General features: G+C 50.4%; 1 protein-coding gene across 1 annotated transcript in view; it reads left to right on the plus strand.

The window, feature by feature from the left end:
• The window catches only part of NTNG2 (netrin G2), an 80,241-nt gene that overhangs the window by 38,733 nt on the left and 16,919 nt on the right, over nucleotides 1–24,589 (plus strand). Inside the window, exons 3-5 of the mRNA XM_075324388.1 lie at nucleotides 4,630–5,273; nucleotides 14,696–14,868; nucleotides 17,205–17,228. Coding sequence (XP_075180503.1) covers nucleotides 4,630–5,273; nucleotides 14,696–14,868; nucleotides 17,205–17,228 — 841 coding nt within the window. The remainder of the gene's footprint in view (nucleotides 1–4,629; nucleotides 5,274–14,695; nucleotides 14,869–17,204; nucleotides 17,229–24,589) is intronic.

The raw sequence follows: 24,589 nt of genomic DNA on the forward strand, positions 1-24,589 counted from the left end.
CACGCTGTATATAGGTGCGGTGTATACAGGATATGGGTGGACACACTGTATATAGGTGCGGTGTATACAGGATATGGGTGGACACACTGTATATAGGTGCGGTGTATACAGGATATGGGTGGACACACTGTATAGAGGTGCGGTGTATACAGGATATGAGTGGACACACTGTATATAGGTGCGGTGTATACAGGATATGGGTGGACACACTGTATATAGGTGCGGTGTATACAGGATATGGGTGGACACACTGTATAGAGGTGCGGTGTATACAGGATATGAGTGGACACACTGTATATAGGTGCGGTGTATACAGGATATGGGTGGACACACTGTATATAGGTGCGGCGTATACAGGATATGGGGGGACACACTGTATATAGGTGCGGTGTATACAGGATATGGGGGGGACACACTGTATAGAGGTGCGGCGTATACAGGATATGAGTGGACACACTGTATAGAGGTGCGGTGTATACAGGATATGAGTGGACACACTGTATAGAGGTGCGGTGTATACAGGATATGGGGGAACACACTGTATAAACCCGCTATTTGTAAATATTGTGTAATATTTGCGCAACAATTTATCCGTTTTATCAACTTGTCGCAAATTATTGCAGCGGTCCTTGTACAGACGATGAAAAAGATTTATTTTTACCGTCTGTGTTTTCATCTGTTCTGCATTTGTAGGGTTTCTGCCGTGTGACCCCCGGGTTTCTTCTCTTCATCATAAATTGGGGCAATCGCAAAGTGTTAATACAAATCTTCTCCAGAGGAATTTAGAATTCTATAGCTTACAGTTTGTTGTCTAGGTTACCAGCCACCTCTGCCGTCTATTAGTGGTGGCTTGTCTCCTAGACCGGGGCGCAGCACTTACAAGCTGTTTGTTATGGAGTTGGTAAGTGCTGCTCTGATGTTTGCCGGATCGCTGAATTCTTTTGATACAGCAGCGGTAAAGTGGTCTCTGTATCATCGGAGAGTGCACAGTCTGGACCACCGGGCCAGTCAATCATCAGGCCCGCAGCCCCCCCATAGAGGACAGGGGGCCGGTAACAAACCCCTCCAAGTGTCATGAATGGTACATACAAGTCACTGAGGTCAGACGCAGGACGAGGGCGGCAGACTGTACCCTGCCACAGACACTTGTTACAATTGTATCCATTCTAGACAAACCTCTGTACTCCGATACATTGTATCAAGCTATGAGCACAGGAGAGATGCGCTCACAGGGGACTGTGTACATTGTACCAAACCCTCAGCACAGAACAGAGGAGCTCACAGGGCACTGTGTACATTGTACCAAACCCTCAGCACAGAACAGAGGAGCTCACAGGGCACTGTGTACATTGTACCAAACCCACAGAACAGAGGAGCTCACAGGGCACTGTGTACATTGTACCAAACCCACAGAACAGAGGAGCTCACAGGGGACTGTGTACATTGTACCAAACCCTCAGCACAGAACAGAGGAGCTCACAGGGCACTGTGTACATTGTACCAAACCCACAGAAAAGAGGAGCTCACAGGGCACTGTGTACATTGTACCAAACCCACAGAACAGAGGAGCTCACAGGGGACTGTGTACATTGTACCAAACCCTCAGCACAGAACAGAGGAGCTCACAGGGCACTGTGTACATTGTACCAAACCCTCAGCACAGAACAGAGGAGCTCACGGGGCACTGTGTACATTGTACCAAACCCACAGAACAGAGGAGCTCACAGGGGACTGTGTACATTGTACCAAACCCTCAGCTGTATTAGTGTCAGTTTACACTGACGTTCTGGACTTCTATTCATGAAGCAGGTGGCCCCGGATGAGCAGAGCTGTAACAGGGGGCTCAGGATGAGTGGAGCTGTAACAGGGGGCTCAGGATGAGCGGAGCTGTAGCAAGGGGCTTAGGATGAACGGAGCTGTAGCAGGGGGCTCAGGATGAGCGGAGCTGTAGCAGGGGGCACAGGATGAGCGGAGCTGTAGCAGGGGGCACAGGATAAGCGGAGCTGTAGCAGGGGTCAGGATGAGCAGAGCTGTAGCAGGAGGCTCAGGATGAGCGGAGCTGTAGCAAGGGGCTTAGGATGAACGGAGCTGTAGCAGGGGGCTCAGGATGAGCAGAGCTGTAGCAGGGGGCTCAGGATGAGCAGAGCTGTAGCAGGAGGCTCAGGATGAGCGGAGCTGTAGCAAGGGGCTTAGGATGAACGGAGCTGTAGCAGGGGGCTCAGGATGAGCAGAGCTGTAGCAGGGGGCTCAGGATGAGCGGAGCTGTAGCAGGGGGCTCAGGATAAGCGGAGCTGTAGCAGGGGTCAGGATGAGCAGAGCTGTAGCAGGAGGCTCAGGATGAGCGGAGCTGTAGCAGGGGGCACAGGATAAGCGGAGCTGTAGCAGGGGTCAGGATGAGCAGAGCTGTAGCAGGGGGCTCAGGATGAGCGGAGCTGTAGCAGGGGGCACAGGATAAGCGGAGCTGTAGCAGGGGTCAGGATGAGCAGAGCTGTAGCAGGAGGCTCAGGATGAGCGGAGCTGTAGCAAGGGGCTTAGGATGAACGGAGCTGTAGCAGGGGGCTCAGGATGAGCGGAGCTGTAGCAAGGGGCTCAGGATGAGCGGAGCTGTAGCAAGGGGCTCAGGATGAGCAGAGCTGTAGCAGGGGGCATAGGATGAGCGGAGCTGTAGCAGGAGGCTCAGGATGAGCAGAGCTGTAACAGGGGGCTCAGGATGAGCGGAGCTGTAGCAAGGGGCTTAGGATGAACGGAGCTGTAGCAGGGGGCTCAGGATGAGCGGAGCTGTAGCAGGGGGCACAGGATGAGCGGAGCTGTAGCAGGGGGCTCAGGATGAGCAGTGCTGTAGCAGGGGGCTCAGGATGAGTGGAGCTGTAGCAGGGGGCTCAGGATGAGCGGAGCTGTAGTAGGCAGCTCAGGATGAGCAGAGCTGTAGCAGGGGGCTCAGGATGAGCGGTTCTGTAGCAGGGGGCTCAGGATGAGCAAAGCTGTAGCAGGGGGCTCAGGATGAGCGGAGCTGTAGCAGGTGGCTTAGGATGAGCTGTTCTGTAGCAGGGGGCTCAGGATGAGCAGAGCTGTAGCAGGGCGCTCAGGATGAGCGGTTCTGTAGCAGGGGGCTCGGGATGAGCGGTTCTGTAGCAGGGGGCTCAGGATGAGCGGAGCTGTAGCAGGGGGCTCAGGATGAGCGGAGCTGTAGCAGGGGGCTCAGGATAAGCGGAGCTGTAGCAGGGGGCTCAGGATGAGCGGAGCTGTAGCAGGGGGCTCAGGATGAGCGGAGCTGTAGCAGGGGGCTCAGGATGAGCTGAGCTGTAGCAGGAGGCTCAGGATGAGCGGAGCTGTAGCAGGGGGCTCGGGATGAGCGGAGCTGTAGCAGGGGGCTCAGGATAAGCGGAGCTGTAGCAGGGGGCTCAGGATGAGCGGAGCTGTAGCAGGGGGCTCAGGATGAGCGGAGCTGTAGCAGGGGGCTCAGGATAAGCGGAGCTGTAGCAGGGGGCTCAGGATGAGCGGAGCTGTAGCAGGTGGCTCAGGATGAGCGGAGCTGTAGCAGGTGGCTCAGGATGAGCTGTTCTGTAGCAGGGGGCTCAGGATGAGCAGAGCTGTAGCAGGGGGCTCGGGATGAGCAGAGCTGTAGCAGGGGGCTCAGGATGAGCGGAGCTGTAGCAGGGGGCTCAGGATGAGCGGAGCTGTAGCAGGGGGCTCGGGATGAGCGGAGCTGTAGCAGGGGGCTCAGGATGAGCTGAGCTGTAGCAGGAGGCTCAGGATGAGCGGAGCTGTAGCAGGGGGCTCAGGATGAGCGGAGCTGTAGCAGGGGGCTCAGGATTAGCAGAGCTGTAGCAGGGGGCTCAGTATGAGCAGAGCTGTAGCAGGGGGCTCAGGATGATTAGAGCTGTAGCAGGAGGCTCAGGATGAGCAGAGCTGTAGCTGTGATCCTGTATACTCCGCTTGTTTGCTCCGCCGTCGCCATCACTTAGTATTCACGCCCCATTGCACATCATTTCACAATCATTATATGGAGTTTCTGCTTGATCCTTTAAACCTCGTCTCTCAGGATCCAGGAGAAATCCCGGCAAACGCCGCGCAGCTTTTCTATGACCTTTATTGCACCACCGGGGAAATGTTCATCCTGCCGCGGATCACACCGGGGTTTTTTGGGAAATCTATACAGAAGTGATGGCACCGGGCATTTAAAGGGGAAGCATCTTCTTAGTGGGGGTCCTGAAAACAGTGATTTAACCCCTCCTGGTAATGGTGCCCATCATATTGCTTATTTATTGCACCGCGCAGACCTCACAGATAGTAAGCAGTGGCACCGGCCGCCGGACTCTCAGGAGCGTCTCCTCGTGGCCTGATAGCGGTCAGTTGTGGCAGATACGAGGGCAATTGTCAGTCGAGGCAGATTGGGGCCTTTTGCTGTGATGTAGGGCGGTATTATATGGCAATGTCTGGCGGTATATTGTAGTGTCCATGTTGGACAGTCGTGACCCCCCCCCCCCATGGTGCCAGTGGTATTCATTGACTGTGAGATGATGGACCTTGGTTGATCATTGATGATTGAACTTGGACCTGTTGATCCTGTGTTGTTGACTAATGGAATAAGTGTAAGTTACCAGTCACCAATGCTTTTTCCCTTTGCAGGAGAACCCATACCTCTGCAGCGATGAATGCGATGCCTCCACCCCGGACCTGGCCCATCCCCCCAGTCTCATGGTGGACAAGGACGAGGAAGGTTTGGCCACCTACTGGCAAAGCGTCACATGGAAGCGATACCCGGAGCCGCTGGTGGCCAACATCACCATGTCATGGAACAAAACCATAGAGTTAACCGATGACATTGTGGTGACCTTCGAGTATGGACGTCCCACCGCCATGATGTTGGAGAAGTCTTTGGACTATGGCAGGACTTGGCACCCGTACCAGTACTACGCCGACGACTGCATCGAAGCGTTTGGCATGACGCCCAAGAAGGTGGTGAACCTGATAGCGAGCAACGTTAGCCGCGTGCTGTGCACCGAGGACTACTCCCGCTGGGCCGGCTCCAAGAAGGAGAAGAACGTGGTCTTCGAGGTGCGGGAACGCTTCTCCATCTTTGCAGGTCCGGACTTAAGAAAGATGGAAAATCTGTTCACAAGGATGGAGAGCGCTAAGGGGCTGAAGGACTTCTTCACCTTCACTGACCTGCGGCTGCGGCTCCTGCGGCCGGCGCTCGGAGGGACCTACGTGCAGCGCGACAACCTGAGGAAGTATTTCTACGCCATCTCCAACATAGAGGTGTCAGCGAGGTGAGTCTCCAAGAAGAGCCATACTCCGGTCACAGCCAGAGCTGCATTCAGAATTCTGCTTATTCTCTGTTATTAATGAGCGTCACATTGTAGGAGCATGTCACATTAACAAGCACAATAACTGTCTACAAGGGTAACTGCATGAATAGTGAGTGCAGCTCTGGAGGTGACTGGAGGATGAACATGATGTAACAGCAGAATAGTGAGTGCAGCTCTGGATGATATGACACAGTGTAACAGCAGAATAGTGACTGCAGCTCTGGAGGTGACTGGAGGATGAACAAGATGTGACTGCAGCTCTGGAGGATAAGACATGATGTCAGAGCAGAATACTGACTGCAGCTCTGGAGGTGACTGGAGGATGAACATGATGTAACAGCAGAATAGTGAGTGCAGCTCTGGAGGATATGACACAATGTAACAGCAGAATAGTGACTGCAGCTCTGGAGGTTACTGGAGGATGAACAAGATGTGACTGCAGCTCTGGAGGATAAGACATGATGTCAGAGCAGAATACTGACTGTAGCTCTGGAGGTGACTGGAGGATAAGACATGATGTAACAGCAGAATAGTGATTGCAGCTCTGGAGGTGACTGGAGGATAAAACATGATGTAACAGCACAATAGTGACTGCTGTTCTGGAGGTGACTGGTGGATAAGGCACAATGTAACAGCAGAATAGTGACTGCAGCTCTGGAGGATAAGATATGAAGTAACAGCAGAATAGTGACTGCAACTCTGGAGGATAAGACATGATTTAACAGCAGAATCGTGACTGCAGCTCTGAAGGTGACTGGAGGATAAGACATGATGTAACAGCAGAATAGTGACTGCAGCTCTGGAGGTGACTGGAGGATAAGACATGATGTAACATTAGAATTGTGACTTCAGCTCTGGAGGTGACTGGAGAATAAGACACGATGTAACAGCAGAATAGTGATTGCAGCTCTGGAGAATAAGACATGATGTAACAGCAGAATCGTGACTGCAGCTCTGGAGGGGACTGGAAGATAAGACACGATGTAACAGCAGAATAGTGACTGCAGCTCTGGAGGTGACTGGAGGATAAGACATGATATAACAGCAGAATAGTGACTGCAGCTCTGGAGGGGACTGGAGAATAAGACATATATAACAGCAGAATAGTGAGTGTAGCTCTGGAGGATAAGACACAAGTAACAGCAGAATAGTGACCACAGCTCTGGAGGTGACTGGAGCAAAATACATGACTTCCAGCCATCATGCTATGATGAGTTAACCCCTTGCAGCTCTTGGTTTTCTTTCCTTCATTAAGGTCCAGCTGGGGTTTTGCATGGTTGTGGCAGAGCTTCCGCCCAGGTCCTGGGGGGCTCTTGGGGGGCACTCGCTGGCCTTTCTGACTTGGTTGGGGTGTCTATTAGCCCAGACTTTAGTACTTGCACCACAATAAACAGCTATTCGCATGTGTCCATGGGCTTCCTTGGGTAGGGGCTCTCGGGCACTGCCTGAATCAGCCCACCCTAGGCTACTAGCCATGACACAGCCCCACTCTGTGCGTATATGGTTAATATGCGGGGTCCTTCTCATCTCCCCCGGACCCCGTCCACCATCACAAGGCCAGCAAGCCGCTAATTAAGTGATGAGAAGTGCAGAGCTGGTTGTATCTGCAGCACGTGCAGTGCAGACACAATCCCATCTGCTGTGCCCAGGACGAGCCCGGACCCCCGAGGGGCTCCCAAACCAGACCTCCGCCCTGGGCCGTGTCTGTGGCCGCAGCTCCATGCACTCGCTGCCAAAATTGTAGATCAGGGATATATACAGCAAAAAGGTTCAATGCTGGCAAAGCCTAAGTATTGGTGAATCTGGATGGAGGAGACCAAGAGGTGCCCATCCAGACCGTGCCAGGGGTGCTCCTAATGAGAGAGGAGACCAAGAGGTGCCCATCCAGACTGTGCCAAGGGTGCTCCTAATGAGAGAGGAGACCAAGAGGTGCCCATCCAGACTGTGCCAGGGGTGCTCCTAATGAGAGAGGAGACCAGGAGGTGCCCATCCAGACTGTGCCAAAAGTGCTCCTAATGGGAGAGGAGACCAGGAGGTGCCCATCCAGACTGTGCCAGGGGTGCTCCTAATGAGAGAGGAGACCAAGAGGTGCCCATCCAGACTGTGCCAGGGTTGCTCCTAATGAGAGAGGAGACCAAGAGGTGCCCATCCAGACTGTGCCAGGGGTGCTCCTAATGAGAGAGGAGACCAAGAGGTGCCCATCCAGACCGTGCCAGGGGTGCTCCTAATGAGAGAGGAGACCAAGAGGTGCCCATCCAGACTGTGCCAGGGGTGCTCCTAATGAGAGAGGAGACCAGGAGGTGCCAAATCCCAGACCATTCCATCCCTGGCCCTTGGGCATTTGTCCCCCTTTTTTCCCCCACAATCCATCCCTGGCCCTTGAGCATTTGTCCACCTTTTCCCCACCATCCATCCCTTTCCCTTGGGCATTTGTCCCCCTTTTTCCCCCCACCATCCATCCCTGGCCCTTTGGCATTTGTCCCCCTTTTTCCCCACCATCCATCCTTGTCCCTTGGACATTTATCCCCCTTTTTCCCCACCATCCATCCCTGGCCCTTTGGCATTTGTCTCCCTTTTTCCCCCACCATCCATCCCTGGCCCTTAGGCATTTCTCCTCCTTTTGCCACACCATCCATCCCTGGCCCTTTGGCATTTGTCACCCTTTTTTCTCCACCATCCATCCCTGGCCTTTTGGCATTTGTCACCCTTTTTTCTCCACCATCCATCCCTGGCCCCTGGGCATTTGTCCCCCCCTTTTCCCCATCATCCATCCTTGGCCCTTGGGCATTTATCCCCCCTTTTTCTCCACCATTCCATCCCTGGCCCTTGGGCATTTGTCCCCCTTTTTCCCACCATCCATACTTGGCCCTTGGACATTTATCCCCCTTATCCCTCATCATCCATCCCTTGCCCTTGGGCATTTGTCCCCCTTTTTTCTCCCACAATCAATCCCTGGCCCTTGGGCATTTGTCCACCTTTTACCCACCATCCATCCCTTGCCCTTGGGCATTTCTCCCCCTTTTTTCCCCACCATCCATCCCTGGCCCTTTGGCATTTGTCCCACTTTTTTCCCCACCATCCATTCCTGGCCCTTGGGCATTTCTCCCCCACCATCCATCCCTGACCCTTGGGCATTTCTTCCCCCTTTTTTCCCCACCATCCATCCCTGACCCTTGGGCATTTCTCCCCCTTTTTTTCCCACCATCCATCCCTGGCCCTTGGGCATTTCTTCCCCACCATCCATCCTTGACCCTTGGGCATTTCTTCCCCCTTTTTTCCCCACCATCCATCCCTGACTCTTGGGCATTTGTCCCCTTTTTTTTTTCTCCACCATCCATCCCTGGCCCTTTGGCATTTGTCACCCCCTTTTTCTCCACCATCCATCCCTGGCCCTTAGGCATTTCTCCTCCTTTTGCAACACCATCCATCCCTGGCCCTTTGGCATTTGTCCCCCTTTTTCCCCACCATGCCTGGCCCTTTATCCCCATGATGGATCTGTGCAGCTCCCTGTGCCGGGCCGAGGGTCTCACACACGGTGGTCCGCACAGCTCCCAGGGCAGCAGTAACCAGTGGGATAATCCCCAGTAAATTGCTCTGCGCTCTGTCCTAATTGTCAGCTCTTTGTCCCGGACTCGTCAATATGAGAAGGCTAATGAAAGGCAGTAAAAATAGAGACATGTCAGCACGCGGTAAATTGGAGTGAGGTTATTGTTAGCCCTGGATCAATAGCGGACAAATGCTTAACGCAACGCTGAGACGACTAACACATGAGAAGCCCCCTGGGGGCGCCGGACTGACATCATGAAATGCTGGGGGGTTAGACACAATCACAGTATCACTCCTGCCCTCTCTGGTTACTCTGTAATCAATGACTTCCTGGGGTTCATCGTCTTCCTGACCCTCACCCCTTCCTCCTTGTTTCGGCAGACTTGTCTCCTGCCTGTATATTACACGATGATCCGGAGCTCCCCTCCCCGCGTCCCCCTCACTCCGCAACCGACAGCCCTAATAGGGTCTAATTGGAGTTAATCAGGCGTGGGGTGATATTTAGATCCAGTCACTTAAACAGAGCGCGGTGTCAAAAGCGAGCGCCGCCGGAGGAAGAGCGCAGAGCAGGGGAGACGCCGTCAGCAGAAGTGAGAGACTTATCCCAGCAGAGGCCCCTGGGGCCCCATTACACAATACATCACAGGGGCCACAACCTGTGAAGATATGTTTAATAGCGGACACTTATATCTCCAGGGCCCCAATGCCACTGCTTTCTCTACACCCCTTAGACCTATGTAGTTGAGCAGTGCCTCCTTATTTCCTGATCATTCACCACTAGAGGGCGCTCAATACATACAGATTTATACAACCACCACTAGAGGGAGCTCACTACATACAGATTTATACAGTCACCACTAGAGGGAGCTCACTACATACAGATTTATACAGTCACCACTAGAGGGAGCTCACTACATACAGATTTATACAGTCACCACTAGAGGGAGCTCACTACATACAGATTTATACAGCCACCACTAGAGGGAGCTCACTACATACAGATTTATACAGTCACTACTAGAGGGAGCTCACTACATACAGATTTTTACAGCCACCACTAGAGGGAGGTCACTACATACAGATTTATACAGTCACCACTAGAGGGAGCTCACTACATACAGATTTATACAGCCACCACTAGAGGGAGCTCACTACATACAGATTTATACAGTCACTACTAGAGGGAGCTCACTACATACAGATTTTTACAGCCACCACTAGAGGGAACTCCCTACATACATATTTATACAGCCACCACTAGAGGGAGCTCACTACATACAGATTTATACAGCCACCACTAGAGGGAGCTCACTACATACAGATTTATACAGCCACCACTAGAGGGAGCTCACTACATACAGATTTATACAGTCACCACTAGAGGGAGCTCACTACATACAGATTTTTACAGCCACCACTAGAGGGAGCTCACTACATACAGATTTATACAGTCACCACTAGAGAGAGCACACTACATACAGATTTTTACAGCCACCACTAGAGGGAACTCTCTACATACATATTTATACAGTCACCACTAGAGGGAGCTCACTACATACAGATTTATACAGTCACCACTAGAGGGAGCTCACTACATACAGAGTTTTACAGCCACCACTAGAGGGAGCTCACTACATACAGATTTATACAGTCACCACTAGAGGGAGCACACTACATACAGATTTATACAGCCACCACTAGAGGGAGCTCACTACATACAGATTTATACAGCCACCACTAGAGGGAGCTCATTACATACAGATTTATACAGCCACCACTAGAGGGAGCTCACTACATACAGATTTATACAGTCACCACTAGAGGGAGCTCACTATATACAGATTTATACAGACACCACTAGAGGGAGCTCACTACATACAGATTTATACCGTCACCATTAGAGGGAGCTCACTACATATAGATTTATACAGTCACCACTAGAGGGAGCTCACTACATACAGATTTATACAGTCACTACTAGAGGGAGCTCACTACATACAGATTTTTACAGCCACCACTAGAGGGAGGTCACTACATACAGATTTATACAGTCACTACTAGAGGGAGCTCACTACATACAGATTTTTACAGCCACCACTAGAGGGAACTCTCTACATACATATTTATACAGCCACCACTAGAGGGAGCTCACTACATACAGATTTATACAGCCACCACTAGAGGGAGCTCACTACATACAGATTTATACAGCCACCACTAGAGGGAGCTCACTACATACAGATTTATACAGTGACCACTAGAGGGAGCTCACTACATACAGATTTTTACAGCCACCACTAGAGGGAGCTCACTACATACAGATTTATACAGTCACCACTAGAGGGAGCACACTACATACAGATTTTTACAGCCACCACTAGAGGGAACTCTCTACATACATATTTATACAGTCACCACTAGAGGGAGCTCACTACTTACAGATTTATACAGTCACCACTAGAGGGAGCTCACTACATACAGATTTTTACAGCCACCACTAGAGGGAGCTCACTACATACAGATTTATACAGTCACCACTAGAGGGAGCACACTACATACAGATTTATACAGCCACCACTAGAGGGAGCTCACTACATACAGATTTATACAGCCACCACTAGAGGGAGCTCATTACATACAGATTTATACAGCCACCACTAGAGGGAGCTCACTACATACAGATTTATACAGTCACCACTAGAGGGAGCTCACTATATACAGATTTATACAGCCACCACTAGAGGGAGCTCACTACATACAGATTTATACCGTCACCATTAGAGGGAGCTCACTACATATAGATTTATACAGTCACCACTAGAGGGAGCTCACTACATACAGATTTATACAGTCACCATTAGAGGGAGCTCACTACATACAGATTTATACAGTCACCATTAGAGGGAGCTCACTACATACAGGTTTATACAGTCACCACTAGAGGGAGCTCACTACATACAGATTTATGCACCTACTACTGATCTAAATGGGAGCTATATTTGTATATACTTTGATCCCCATGATGCATTGCTCTTTGAGGGCTCATTTTCATGCACATGGTGGTGTCATCTTTGAGCATCCAGTCGCTGATAGTGGAGAGTGATGGAAGCTCCTGAGGCATTTCTGTGTATAGCGCGGTGAACATGGCCTGTGCTCGCTCATGTGTGCCCGCACCAGGCAGGGTGTGTATACATATGTGCCCGTCTTACAGTAACCTCACTGATTAAAGTGGCAGGTGCAGGACGCAGCCAGGCGAGGACAGTAAATAATTCACATCCTCATTGTTTCCTTATGCAAGTGGACAGGACAGAAATGCAGATTGTGCTCCTCCGAATCCGGGCGTCCTCTAAACTGCTGAGCCCGGCGCCACGTCCTTAATGTCCACCTGTCACCTCGTACCAGGAGAGGAAAGTGATTGATGCACGGAGGATTCTCCTGTAGGAGCCATAGACAGCTCTGCTGAAATACTCTGTGCTGCTGGGTAACCCTGCTTCATCTATGTACCTAGTCCCCATCATTGCACCCTCATATCCGAGCACTGCCCCCATCATCCTCATATCCGAGCACTACCCCCATCATCCTCATATCCGAGCACTACCCCCATCATCCTCATATCCGAGCACTACCCCCATCATCCTCATATCCGAGCACTACCCCCATCATCCTCATATCCGAGCACTACCCCCATCATCCTCATATCCGAGCACTACCCCCATCATCCTCATATCCGAGCACTACCCCCATCATCCTCATATCCGAGCACTACCCCCATCATCCTCATATCCGAGCACTGCCTCCATCATCCTCATATCCGAGCACTACCCCCATCATCCTCATATCCGAGCACTGCCCCCATCATCTTCCTATCCGAGCACTGCCTCCATCATCCTCATATCCGAGCACTACCCCCATCATCCTCATATCCGAGCACTACCCCCATCATCCTCATATCCGAGCACTACCCCCATCATCCTCATATCCGAGCACTGCCTTCATCATCCTCATATCCGAGCACTACCCCCATCATCCTCATATCCGAGCACTACCCCCATCATCCTCATATCCGAGCACTGCCTCCATCATCCTCATATCCGAGCACTGCCCCCATCATCCTCATATCCGAGCACTGCCCCCATCATCCTCATATCCGAGCACTACCCCCATCATCCTCATATCCGAGCACTACCCCCATCATCCTCATATCCGAGCACTGCCCCCATCATCCTCCTATCCGAGCACTGCCACCATCATCCTCTGACCCCGTTGACTTCTCTCAATGTCACGTTAGCCGGCACATTTACCCAATTCACAATCCGTCCTTCTAGAAAAGCTTATGAAATTTACATCTGAGCTGTGGGGCCGCTCATTGCAGATCAAACACGAGAAAAATTACTAATTCCTGCGCCGTCTCCCCAACTTCTCGTTAATATATAATCTGGATGATATATCAAAGGAGCCTCGGTAGAGACGAGCTGCTCTGTGCAGGCAGGACTGGAGACCGAGCGCTCCTGGGGCCACCGCCTAGGATCTGTATACACCATGGAAAGAGGGATACATATATCAGCATGTGAGGATATTGCAATATTGCATGATAGGCCCACAGTATACAGCTCTCTTCATGCAGACCTACATAATAATAGCCTGTCTGCAGCCACCACTAGGGGGAGCTCCCTGTATACAGAGATACATGATAAGATTCTGTCTGCAGCCACCACTAGGGGGAGCTCCCTGTATACAGAGATACATGATAAGATCCTGTCTGCAGCCACCACTAGGGGGAGCTCCCTGTATACATAGATACATGATAAGATCCTGTCTGCAGCCACCACTAGGGGGAGCTCCCTGTATACAGAGATACAGGATAAGATCCTGTCTGCAGTCACCACTAGGGGGAGCTCCCTGTATACAGAGATACAGGATAAGATCCTGTCTGCAGCCACCACTAGGGGGAGCTCCCTGTATACAGAGATTCATGATAAGATCCTGTCTGCAGCCACCACTAGGGGGAGCTCCCTGTATACAGAGATACATGATAAGATCCTGTCTGCAGCCACCACTAGGGGGAGCTCCCTGTATACAGAGATACATGATAAGATTCTGTCTGCAGCCACCACTAGGGGGAGCTCCCTGTATACAGAGATACATGATAAGATCCTGTCTGCAGCCACCACTAGGGGGAGCTCCCTGTATACAGAGATACAGGATAAGATCCTGTCTGCAGCCTCCACTAGGGGGAGCTCCCTGTATACAGAGATACATGATAAGATCCTGTCTGCAGCCACCACTAGGGGGAGCTCCCTGTATACAGAGATACAGGATAAGATCCTGTCTGCAGCCTCCACTAGGGGGAGCTCCCTGTATACAGAGATACACGATAAGATCCTGTCTGCAGCCACCACTAGGGGGAGCTCCCTGTATACAGAGATACATGATAAGATCCTGTCTGCAGCCACCAGTAGGGGGAGCTCCCTGTATACAGAGATACATGATAAGATCCTGTTTGCAGCCACCACTAGGGGGAGCTCCCTGTATACAGAGATTCATGATAAGATCCTGTCTGCAGCCACCACTAGAGGGAGCTCCCTGTATACAGAGATACATGATAAGATCCTGTCTGCAGCCACCACTAGGGGGAGCTCCCTGTATACAGAGATACATGATAAGATCCTGTCTTCAGCCACCACTAGGGGGAGCTCTTTGAAGATAGACGTTATGTAACACCTGCAGGGGGTGGAATATTTTGTGCATTATGGTTGGTGCCATCCATTCCTTGACCCGATTATTTTGCAGCATCTTGCTTGACGGCAGCCTGTCAATCTGACTTTCCTTGTCCACAGGTGTAAATGTAACTTGCACGCCAACGCATGTAACTTCAGAGAAGGGGCGCTGCAGTGTGAATGTGAGCATAACACCACCGGGCAGGACTGCGGCAGGTGCAAGAAAAGCTTCCGCAACCGATCGTGGCGAGCCGGGTCCTACACACCGCTGCCTCATGGGTCACCAAACTCGTGTAAGTAATGCACCCGCTGTTATTGTTCACTATTATTGTACAGGATTAGTGAAGCATGGCGGTTTTCCTCCAGAAATGGCGCCACCTTTATCCACAGGCTGCGTGTGGTACTGCATCTTGGCACAGCTTAATTCATTAGAGCTGCATTACCAGTCACAGCCTATGGAGAGATGTGGCGCTGTTTCTCTAAAGAGGAGGGTTAATGGAAAGCGAAGAGGGGTGACAATGCTGACAAGGGTGGGGGCTGCAGTACCTGGACCCCAGGGATCGGCGCCCCAATATATGTGACTGATATGAGTATGGCGGCGGATTCTGCGGACCCTCAACATCGGTTTTGGGTGTTTTCCTTGATCCTTTCCCTTTAAATACCGAGTGCGGAGCGTTAGACGGAGCGAACTTGTCAGCAGCCGCGCAGCACCTGACAAGCACCGGCTGCCGCAGCCTCCACAGCTCCTGATAAGCCCCGGCCACCGCGGCCTTCACAGCTCCTGACAAGCACTGGCCTCTGCAGCCTTCACAGCTTCTGACAAGCACCGGCCGCCGCAGCCTTCACAGCTCCTGACCAGCACCGGCCGCCGCAGCCTTCACAGCTCCTGAAAAGCATCGGCCACTGCAACCTGCGCAGCTCCTGACAAGCACCGACCACCGCAGCCTTCACAGCTCCTGACAAGCACCGGCCGCCGCAGCATTCACAGCTCCTGACAAGCACCGGCCGCCGCAGCCTTCACAGCTCCTGACAAGCACCGACCACCGCAGCCTTCACAGCTCCTGACAAGCACTGGCCTCTGCAGCCTTCACAGCTCCTGACACGCACCGGCCGCCGCAGCCTTCACAGCTCCTGACAAGCACTGGCCACCGCAGCCTTCACAGCTCCTGACAAGCACCGGCCTCTGCAGCCTTCACAGCTCCTGACAAGCACCGGCCACCGCGGCCTTCACAGCTCCTGACAAGCATCGGCCTCTGCAGCCTTCACAGCTCCTGACAAGCACCGGCCGCCGCAGCCTTCACAGCTCCTGACAAGCCCCGGCCACCGCAGCCTTCACAGCTCCTGACAAGCATCGGCCACCGCAGCCTTCACAGCTCCTGACAAGCATCGGCCACCGCAGCCTTCACAGCTCCTGACAAGCACCAGCCACCGCAGCCTTCACAGCTCCTGACAAGCACCGGCCACCGCAGCCTTCACAGCTCCTGACAAGCACCAGCCACCGCAGCCCTCACAGCTCCTGACAAGCATCGGACGCCGAAGCCTTCACAGCTCCTGACAAGCACCGGCCACCGCAGCCTTCACAGCTCCTGACAAGCACCAGCCACCGCAGCCTTCACAGCTCCTGACAAGCCCCGGCCGGCGCAGCCTTCACAGCTCCTGACAAGCATTGGCCACCGCAGCCTTCACAGCTCCTGACAAGCACCAGCCGCCGCAGTCTTCACAGCTCCTGACAAGCATCGGCCGCCGCAGTCTTCTGGATTTTCGACCCTTTGGTTGTCAGGACTGCGGTATTAGATCAGATGTTAAGGAAAGATTTCACATTCATTGACAGCAAGCGTAGATACTGAAAATGTTGACAAATTGAAACTCAAAGCGCCGGCACATGCGGGAACCATTAATCTGCAGATTAGGAGTGCAGCGAGGAGAAGCCGCCACTAATCACCGAGCGGACGGAGAGAAATGAGATTGTAGCGTCTGCCCATCTGCCGCAGGGTCATTTGACCATTCCGTAATGGGGGAGGGGAGTGTGTGACCCTTATACTGGATCCTAGGGGGAGGAGTCAGCTGTAGGGGGTGTGGCCTGAGGGGCGGAGTCTGTTCTGTCCTTCCTGCAGCTCCTCCTCTGGACGCTCAGGTTTTCGCGTTTATCCTCGATACATTGTAGCGGATTTTCTATTGCACATGCTGGACCTATTTATTGTGTGTTTTGTGCCTTATCTGATGAGGGGTGTGGCTTAGATGGAAAGGGGCGGGATTTAAAATGTGGCAACATGCACTAAAAATTTTGGGAAATTAATTGGCGCCAAACAATTGGGAGGATAAAATAGATCAGATGAATCCTAATGAGATGAGGCAGGAGCTGTACATCCAAGTGTTACTGCGGGGGCGGAGCCTGACACCACTGTGCTCCTCGCTCTACCTAGCCCCGCCCCCGCAGAGCCAGTACCATGTTATATAATGTATAATGAGGGGTTGGATTATTTTCTAATATTTTTTGTTTCTTATTTTACTATTTTGGACCTCTGCTGCTGTCAGTGAACGGACTCCTTCCTGTTAACCCCCGCTCTGTTCCAGTGATGTGGGTTCAGTCTCCGCTGCCTCCTCACTAACCCGGTGTCTTTCCTTCTAGGTGCAGCGTCCGGTTCCTTGGGCAGTGAGTAGACCCCTTGTGTTCCTCCGTCTTGTCCCCCCCATCTCATCTCTCCTCCCCCCATCCTTGTAGCACGTTGCCTGGCTTCAGTGACCCCCGTTACTTTGTGGTGTGCGCCCATGATGGGGGATGTGTGCGTGCGGCCCCCCGGTACAGATCTCTATGTTACACTGATGTTTGCAAGCGATTGCTCGCTGTTATCAGCCACCGTTGTCTCGTACAGTCGCTGTGCATTTACCCGCTCAGTTTTTTATTTGCAGCACCATGTATGTGAACTATTGCGTTTCCGCGTCGCCACCTTCTGGCGGGATGAAGTAACTACAAGTGCCTAAACTTCTCTCCATTTTGTGAAAGCAATTTATTGTTCCCTGTTATCAGCCATTCCGAGACCCTATAAATTAAAGGAGTGTGATAATCAGATGAGGTCACTTTGGTCCCAACAATCGTGAGGGTCATTAGCAGATTGGGAGTGAGAAGCACTTTGATTGCAGCTCTGGAGGTGATTGGAGGCTCCGGAGCTGTGCAGCTGCCTCCTGACATTGAGGACTCCTGCTCAATAGACATGTCTTGTCTTTGTGTCTCACTAGTATCAGACACTGCGAGGCCCGAGGTCCCCACGGCCCGACCAGTCCTCACCACTTCTTACACCGCCCTTGTATCCACCACTACGGCAGGTTTGTGCCACGATCCCCCCCCACTTCCCGCATAGCTCCTCTCCGCTCACTTAGTAATGGCCCCGACCCCCGCTGCTTCCTCCCTCCATTACCGCAGAATATGGGCCACACCATAGAGCGAAACTGTCACAATACATAGACTTAAAAAAAAAACCCAACAATCTGGAAACCATCAGCAAGTAGGTTAGCTCATGATCTATTTCTATAGCCAATATAGAATAAATTCATCTCAAAAATCCATCATCTAAATGCTGCAATTCTGAAATCTCCTGATGCTTGGAAACTGTCAGCAAGCTGCTGTTGATGGATCCATCATGGCTTTATTATTTTTCAGACATGGTGATCCTGGAGCTGATTGCTCATTGGAAACCATCAGCAAGCTGCCGCTGATGGACCCATTATGGCTTTATTGTGTTCCAAACATGGTCTCCCTTCATGGATAATCCTGGAGCTGATGATCATCATTGCTCGCTGGAAACCATCAGCAAGCTGCTGTTAATGGATCCATCATGGCTTTACTGTTTTCCAAACATGTTCACTGGAAACCGTCAGCAAGCTGCTGTTGATGGATCCATCATGGTTTTATTGTTTTCCAAACATGGTCTCCATAAAGGGATAATCCTGGAGCTGATGGTCATCATTGCTCACTGGAAACTGTCAGCAAGCTGCTGTTGATGGATCCATCATGGCTTTATTGTTTAACAAACATGGTCTCCTACGGGGATGATCTTGGAGCTGATGATCATTGTTGCTCGCTGGAAACCGTCAGCAAGCAGCTGTTGATGGATCTACTGTGGCTTTACTGTTTCCAAACATGGTCTCCGTACGGGGATAATCCTGGAGCTGATGATCATCATTGCTCACTGGAAACCATCAGCAAGCTGCTGTTAATGGATCCATCATGGCTTTATTGTTTTCCAAACATGTTCACTGGAAACCGTCAGCAAGCTGCTGTTGATGGATCCATCATGGCTTTATTGTTTTCCAAACATGGTCTCCTACGGGGATGATCTTGGAGCTGATGATCATTGTTGCTCGCTGGAAACCGTCAGCAAGCAGCTGTTGATGGATCTACCGTGGCTTTACTGTTTCCAAACATGGTCTCCGTACGGGGATAATCCTGGAGTTGATAATCATCATTGCTCGCTGGAAACCGTCAGCAAGCTGCTGTTGATGGATCCATCGTGGCTTTATTCTTTCCCAGACATGGTCTCAGTATGGAGATAATCCTGGAGCTGATGATCATCAATGCTCGCTGGAAACCGTCAGCAAGCTGCTGTTGATGGACACATCATGGCTTATTGTTTTCCAAACATGTTCTCCGTACGGAGATAATCCTGAAGTTGATGATCATCATTGCTCGCTGGAAACCGTCAGCAAGTTGCTGTTGATGGATCCATTATGGCTTTATTGTTTTCCAAACATGGTCTCCTACGGGGATAATCCTGGAGCTGATGATCATCTGGAAACCGTCAGCAAGCTGCTGTTGACTGTTCTCACACGTCCATGGCTGCGCCATTTTCTGACTTGTCGGTATTTGGTTGCGCTTTTACTCTGGTTTTTAGTTTTGGAAACTGGCGGCCAATTAAAGGATTTGGATGTTAATGAGTTAATAAGCCGATCTGCAAGCCATAATTAGAAGCCCCTGACCTACTTACTGATGGTTTTCATCCTTCAGTCTAATCTGTCATCAGCCGGACCCCCATCCCTGGCTCTTCCCTGTTGGGGAATTGCCTTTTAAGCGATTTTCCGTCGTAATCTGTAACATTGTCTGCGCTCAGTATTTATCCGCGAGGATTCCCGGGTATTATAATGCTATAAATCTGCCCTGTCTGTGCACAAGTAAATTACACAGCAATTCATCAGCGGGTGACGGGCGCTGGCAGCGGCGGCGGCGCGGCACAAATCCTCCGCTCATTTTCCGTGGCAGAAAACAGTCAATGCCTAAAGATAGTGTAAATCAATGAGACCGGCGTCCCCTATATCGCTAAATTTAAAGGGGAACTCCAACTGTCAATTCTGCAACATTTGTATCACATTGTCTCCACTCGGATACCTAAGATTGGGACACACAGATGACACATCGGCCCCCGGCTACCCGATCGCTGCATCCACTGGTAGACGATGGGAGTAGTAGTATGCTGTACCTTAGAAGCCAAAGTAGACGCTTTCCCTTTAAGTAGTTGGGACTGACTTTTTATGTATTTTTTTTGCAATCTGTGATGATCTCAGGGGATCCCGTCATTCAGACGTCAGAGGTCGCTCGTACCGAGGACACCGAGGACAAAGCAGGTATCACCCGGTAGAGTAGAATCCCCACCTGCTACTTTCCATCGTCAACATGTCCGCTTGCTGTCAGTGACTGGGAACATTAATCAGGCTGAAAACCCGTTGTGCTCATCCGTCACAATGTGTCAGTTTAGACGTTTCCCTAAACTGATACATTGTAACGAACCATATTACGAGGTCAGCGTGGGTCTATTTTCTATTCACTGACAGTAAGCAGAGATCTTGAGCAGTCTATTACAGCTAATGTTATTTCAAGCCCCCTGCAGACATAGTATAGGAATATAGAAATAATATGTACACCCCTGATAGATCTCCTCCTGCTAAGCAACTTACTAATGGTTTCCCTGTGTGCTCTGTGTCTGGGGAGGGTCAGCAGCAGCAGTGGGTTTCAGGGTCTGCTCCAGGCGGAGGTCTCCTTTACACTAGCTCTCCGCAGATCTAATCTGGAATCCTCCTCTGTGACCCTGAGAGATCCCCTTAGAGGTCTCCCCCTACAAACTCAGTGGGGGATTTTTAGTAAACCTAAGATGTTCCCAGAGAGCAATGCTAATCTGTGGCACACAGGATCGCCTGTTGTGGCCCCCAGGTGTCCTCCCCTCCCTCCAGGAAATATCAGCACCACATAGAAGGTAGGTTGTGGCCCCCGCTGTCATGGGCTAATACGATCTACAGCTATTAATCCGGCTCTCTGCTCCACTGTCAAATATGGGGCGCAGCTCCAGGACCCTTAACATCAGCAACATTGTCAAACATGATGGAATCTTTGTGCCCGAAATATATATGACTTGTAAATTAAGTGGAATTCAAATATTTAGAACCCCCCAATCTGACCATTTGCCCCCTGAGTCACCACTGTGACAGACCAATCAGCTGCTGTGTGCCCCATGGTAACTGTGTGCCCAGGCCTAACATATTCATGGTCTCCACTAGAGGGATCACATCACAGTTTTACGTTTTCACTTCCGTTCACCACTAGTTGTAAAAGTCTGTATGTAGTGAGCTCCTTCTAGTGGTGACTGTATTAATCTGTATGTAGTGAGCTCTCTCTAGTGGTGACTGTATAAATCTGTATGTAGTGAGCTCCCTCTAGTGGTGACTGTATAAATCTGTATGTAGTGAGCTCCCTCTAGTGGTGGCTGTATAAATCTGTATGTAGTGAGCTCCCTCTAGTGGTGGCTGTATAACTCTGTATGTAGTGAGCTCCCTCTAGTGGTGGCTGTATAAATCTGTATGTAGTGAGCTCCCTCTAGTGATGGCTGTATAACTCTGTATATAGTGAGCTCCCTCTAGTGGTGGCTGTATAGATCTGTATGTAGTGAGCTCCCTCTAGTGGTGGCTGTATAAATCTGTATGTAATGAGCTCCCTCTAGTGGTGGCTGTATAAATCTGTATGTAGTGAGCTCCCTCTAGTGGTGGCTGTATAAATCTGTATGTAGTGAGCTCCCTCTAGTGGTGGCTGTATAAATCTGTATGTAGTGAGCTCCCTCTAGTGGTGGCTGTATAAATCTGTATGCAGTGAGCTCCCTCTAGTGGTGACTGTATAAATCTGTATGTAGTGAGCTCTCTCTAGTGGTGACTGTATAAATCTGTATGTAGTGAGCTCCCTCTAGTGGTGACTGTATAAATCTGTATGTAGTGAGCTCCCTCTAGTGGTGGCTGTATAAATCTGTATGCAGTGAGCTCCCTCTAGTGGTGACTGTATAAATCTGTATGTAGTGAGCTCCCTCTAGTGGTGACTGTATAAATCTGTATGTAGTGAGCTCCCTCTAGTGGTGGCTGTATAAATCTGTATGTAGTGAGCTCCCTCTAGTGGTGGCTGTATAACTCTGTATGTAGTGAGCTCCCTCTAGTGGTGGCTGTATAAATCTGTATGTAGTGAGCTCCCTCTAGTGATGGCTGTATAACTCTGTATATAGTGAGCTCCCTCTAGTGGTGGCTGTATAGATCTGTATGTAGTGAGCTCCCTCTAGTGGTGGCTGTATAAATCTGTATGTAATGAGCTCCCTCTAGTGGTGGCTGTATAAATCTGTATGTAGTGAGCTCCCTCTAGTGGTGGCTGTATAAATCTGTATGTAGTGAGCTCCCTCTAGTGGTGGCTGTATAAATCTGTATGTAGTGAGCTCCCTCTAGTGGTGGCTGTATAAATCTGTATGTAGTGAGCTCCCTCTAGTGGTAGTTGTATAAATCTGTATGTAGTGAGCTCCCTCTAGTGGTAGTTGTATAAATCTGTATGTAGTGCGCTCCCTCTAGTGGTGGCTGTATAAATCTGTATGTAGTGAGCTCCCTCTAGTGGTGGATGTATAAATCTGTATGCAGTGAGCTCCCTCTAGTGGTGGCTGTATAAATCTGTATGTAGTGAGCTCCTTCTAGTGGTGGCTGTATAAATCTGTATGTAGTGAGCTCCCTCTAGTGGTGGCTGTATAAATCTGTATGTAGTGAGCTCCCTCTAGTGGTGGCTGTATAGATCTGTATGTAGTGAGCTCCCTCTAGTGGTGACTGTATAAATCTGTATGCAGTGAGCTCCCTCTAGTGGTGGCTGTATAAATCTGTATGTAGTGAGCTCCCTCTAGTGGTGGCTGTATAAATCTGTATGTAGTGAGCTCCCTCTAGTGGTGGCTGTATAAATCTGTATGTAGTGAGCTCCCTCTAGTGGTGGCTGTATAGATCTGTATGTAGTGAGCTCCCTCTAGTGGTGACTGTATAAATCTGTATGTAGTGAGGTCCCTCTAGTAGTGTCTGTATAGATTTGTATGTAGTGAGCTCCCTCTAGTGGTGACTGTATAAATCTGTATGTAGTGAGCTCCCTCTAGTGGTGGCTGTATAAATCTGTATGTAGTGAGCTCCTCTAGTGGTGACTGTATAAATCTGTATGTAATGAGCTCCCTCTAGTGGTGACTGTATAAATCTGTATGTAGTGAGCTCCCTCTAGTGGTGGCTGTATAAATCTGTATGTAGTGAGCTTCTTCTAGTGGTGGCTGTATAAATCTGTATGTAGTGAGCTCCCTCTAGTGGTGGCTGTATAAATCTGTATGTAGTGAGCTCCCTCTAGTGGTGGCTGTATAAATCTGTATGTAGTGAGCTTCTTCTAGTGGTGGCCATATTACTGTATGTAGTGAGCTCCCTCTAGTGGTGGCTGTATAAATCTGTATGTAGTGAGCTTCTTCTAGTGGTGGCCATATTACTGTATGTAGTGAGCAGGTATTTAGAGATCCGATAAGTATATAAATCAATAATTTGGAATCCTAATATTGATGATGCGGCTTTCTTTCTACATTCCTGACCCGTTAATATGTTCAGTTCCTTACAAGAGAAGATGGCGCCCCTACCATATACCCTCTCCTGTAATTTTGTCATTTGCTGCCCTTACTTTGCTCTGCCGCTCTAGGACACATCGCTGCTCCCTATTCTTGTACCCTATAGATCTATAGATCTCATTCTGTATCTGTTTGTTTGAAGCGCCCTGGATCTCACCTGCTCCTCCATTGCTAGAACCTAAGCTTCAGCGTCAGGAACTTCCAGAGAGAATACGAGGTACGTCCACGGCTAATACACAATCGCCCCCCCCCCTCCGATGACCCCTGTGTCAGCTCAGACGCGTGGATACATTGTATCACTTGGAACTTTGCTATTCTGTAACAATTGCCAATTAGATGTTACCCAGGAAACTGGTGCTGCCATGACATCGCCTGGCAAGGGAGAGGTTAAATAAAGTTCTCAAGACTTAAAGTTTATATTTAATCAAAAGTTTGGAGTAAATCCTGGAAGAAAGGAAAAGCTGAAATGTCACCGCAGACAAGAGGCGGCACAGACGGGGCATAAGGAAACTGCAGACAGGATCTTATCATGTATCTCTGTATACAGGGAGCTCCCCCTAGTGGTGGCTGCAGACAGGATCTTATCATGTATCTCTGTATACAGGGAGCTCCCCCTAGTGGTGGCTGCAGACAGGATCTTATCATGTATCTCTATATACAGGGAGCTCCCCCTAGTGGTGGCTGCAGACAGGATCTTATCATGTATCTCTGTATACAGGGAGCTCCCCCTAGTGGTGACTGCAGACAGGATCTTATCATGTATCTCTGTATACAGGGAGCTCCCCCTAGTGGTGGCTGCAGACAGGATCTTATCATGTATCTCTGTATACAGGGAGCTCCCCCTAGTGGTGGCTGCAGACAGGATCCTATCATGTATCTCTGTATACAGGGAGCTCCCCCTAGTGGTGTCTGTAGACAGGATCTTATCATGTATCTCTGTATACAGGGAGCTCCCCCTAGTGGTGGCTGCAGACAGGATCTTATCATGTATCTCTGTATACAGGGAGCTCCCCCTAGTGGTGGCTACAGACAGGATCTTATCATGTATCTCTGTATACAGGGAGCTCCCCCTAGTGGTGACTGCAGA

The sequence above is a fragment of the Anomaloglossus baeobatrachus genome, chromosome 9 (assembly GCF_048569485.1).
Source record: "Anomaloglossus baeobatrachus isolate aAnoBae1 chromosome 9, aAnoBae1.hap1, whole genome shotgun sequence".
Classification (NCBI taxonomy): domain Eukaryota; kingdom Metazoa; phylum Chordata; class Amphibia; order Anura; family Aromobatidae; genus Anomaloglossus; species Anomaloglossus baeobatrachus.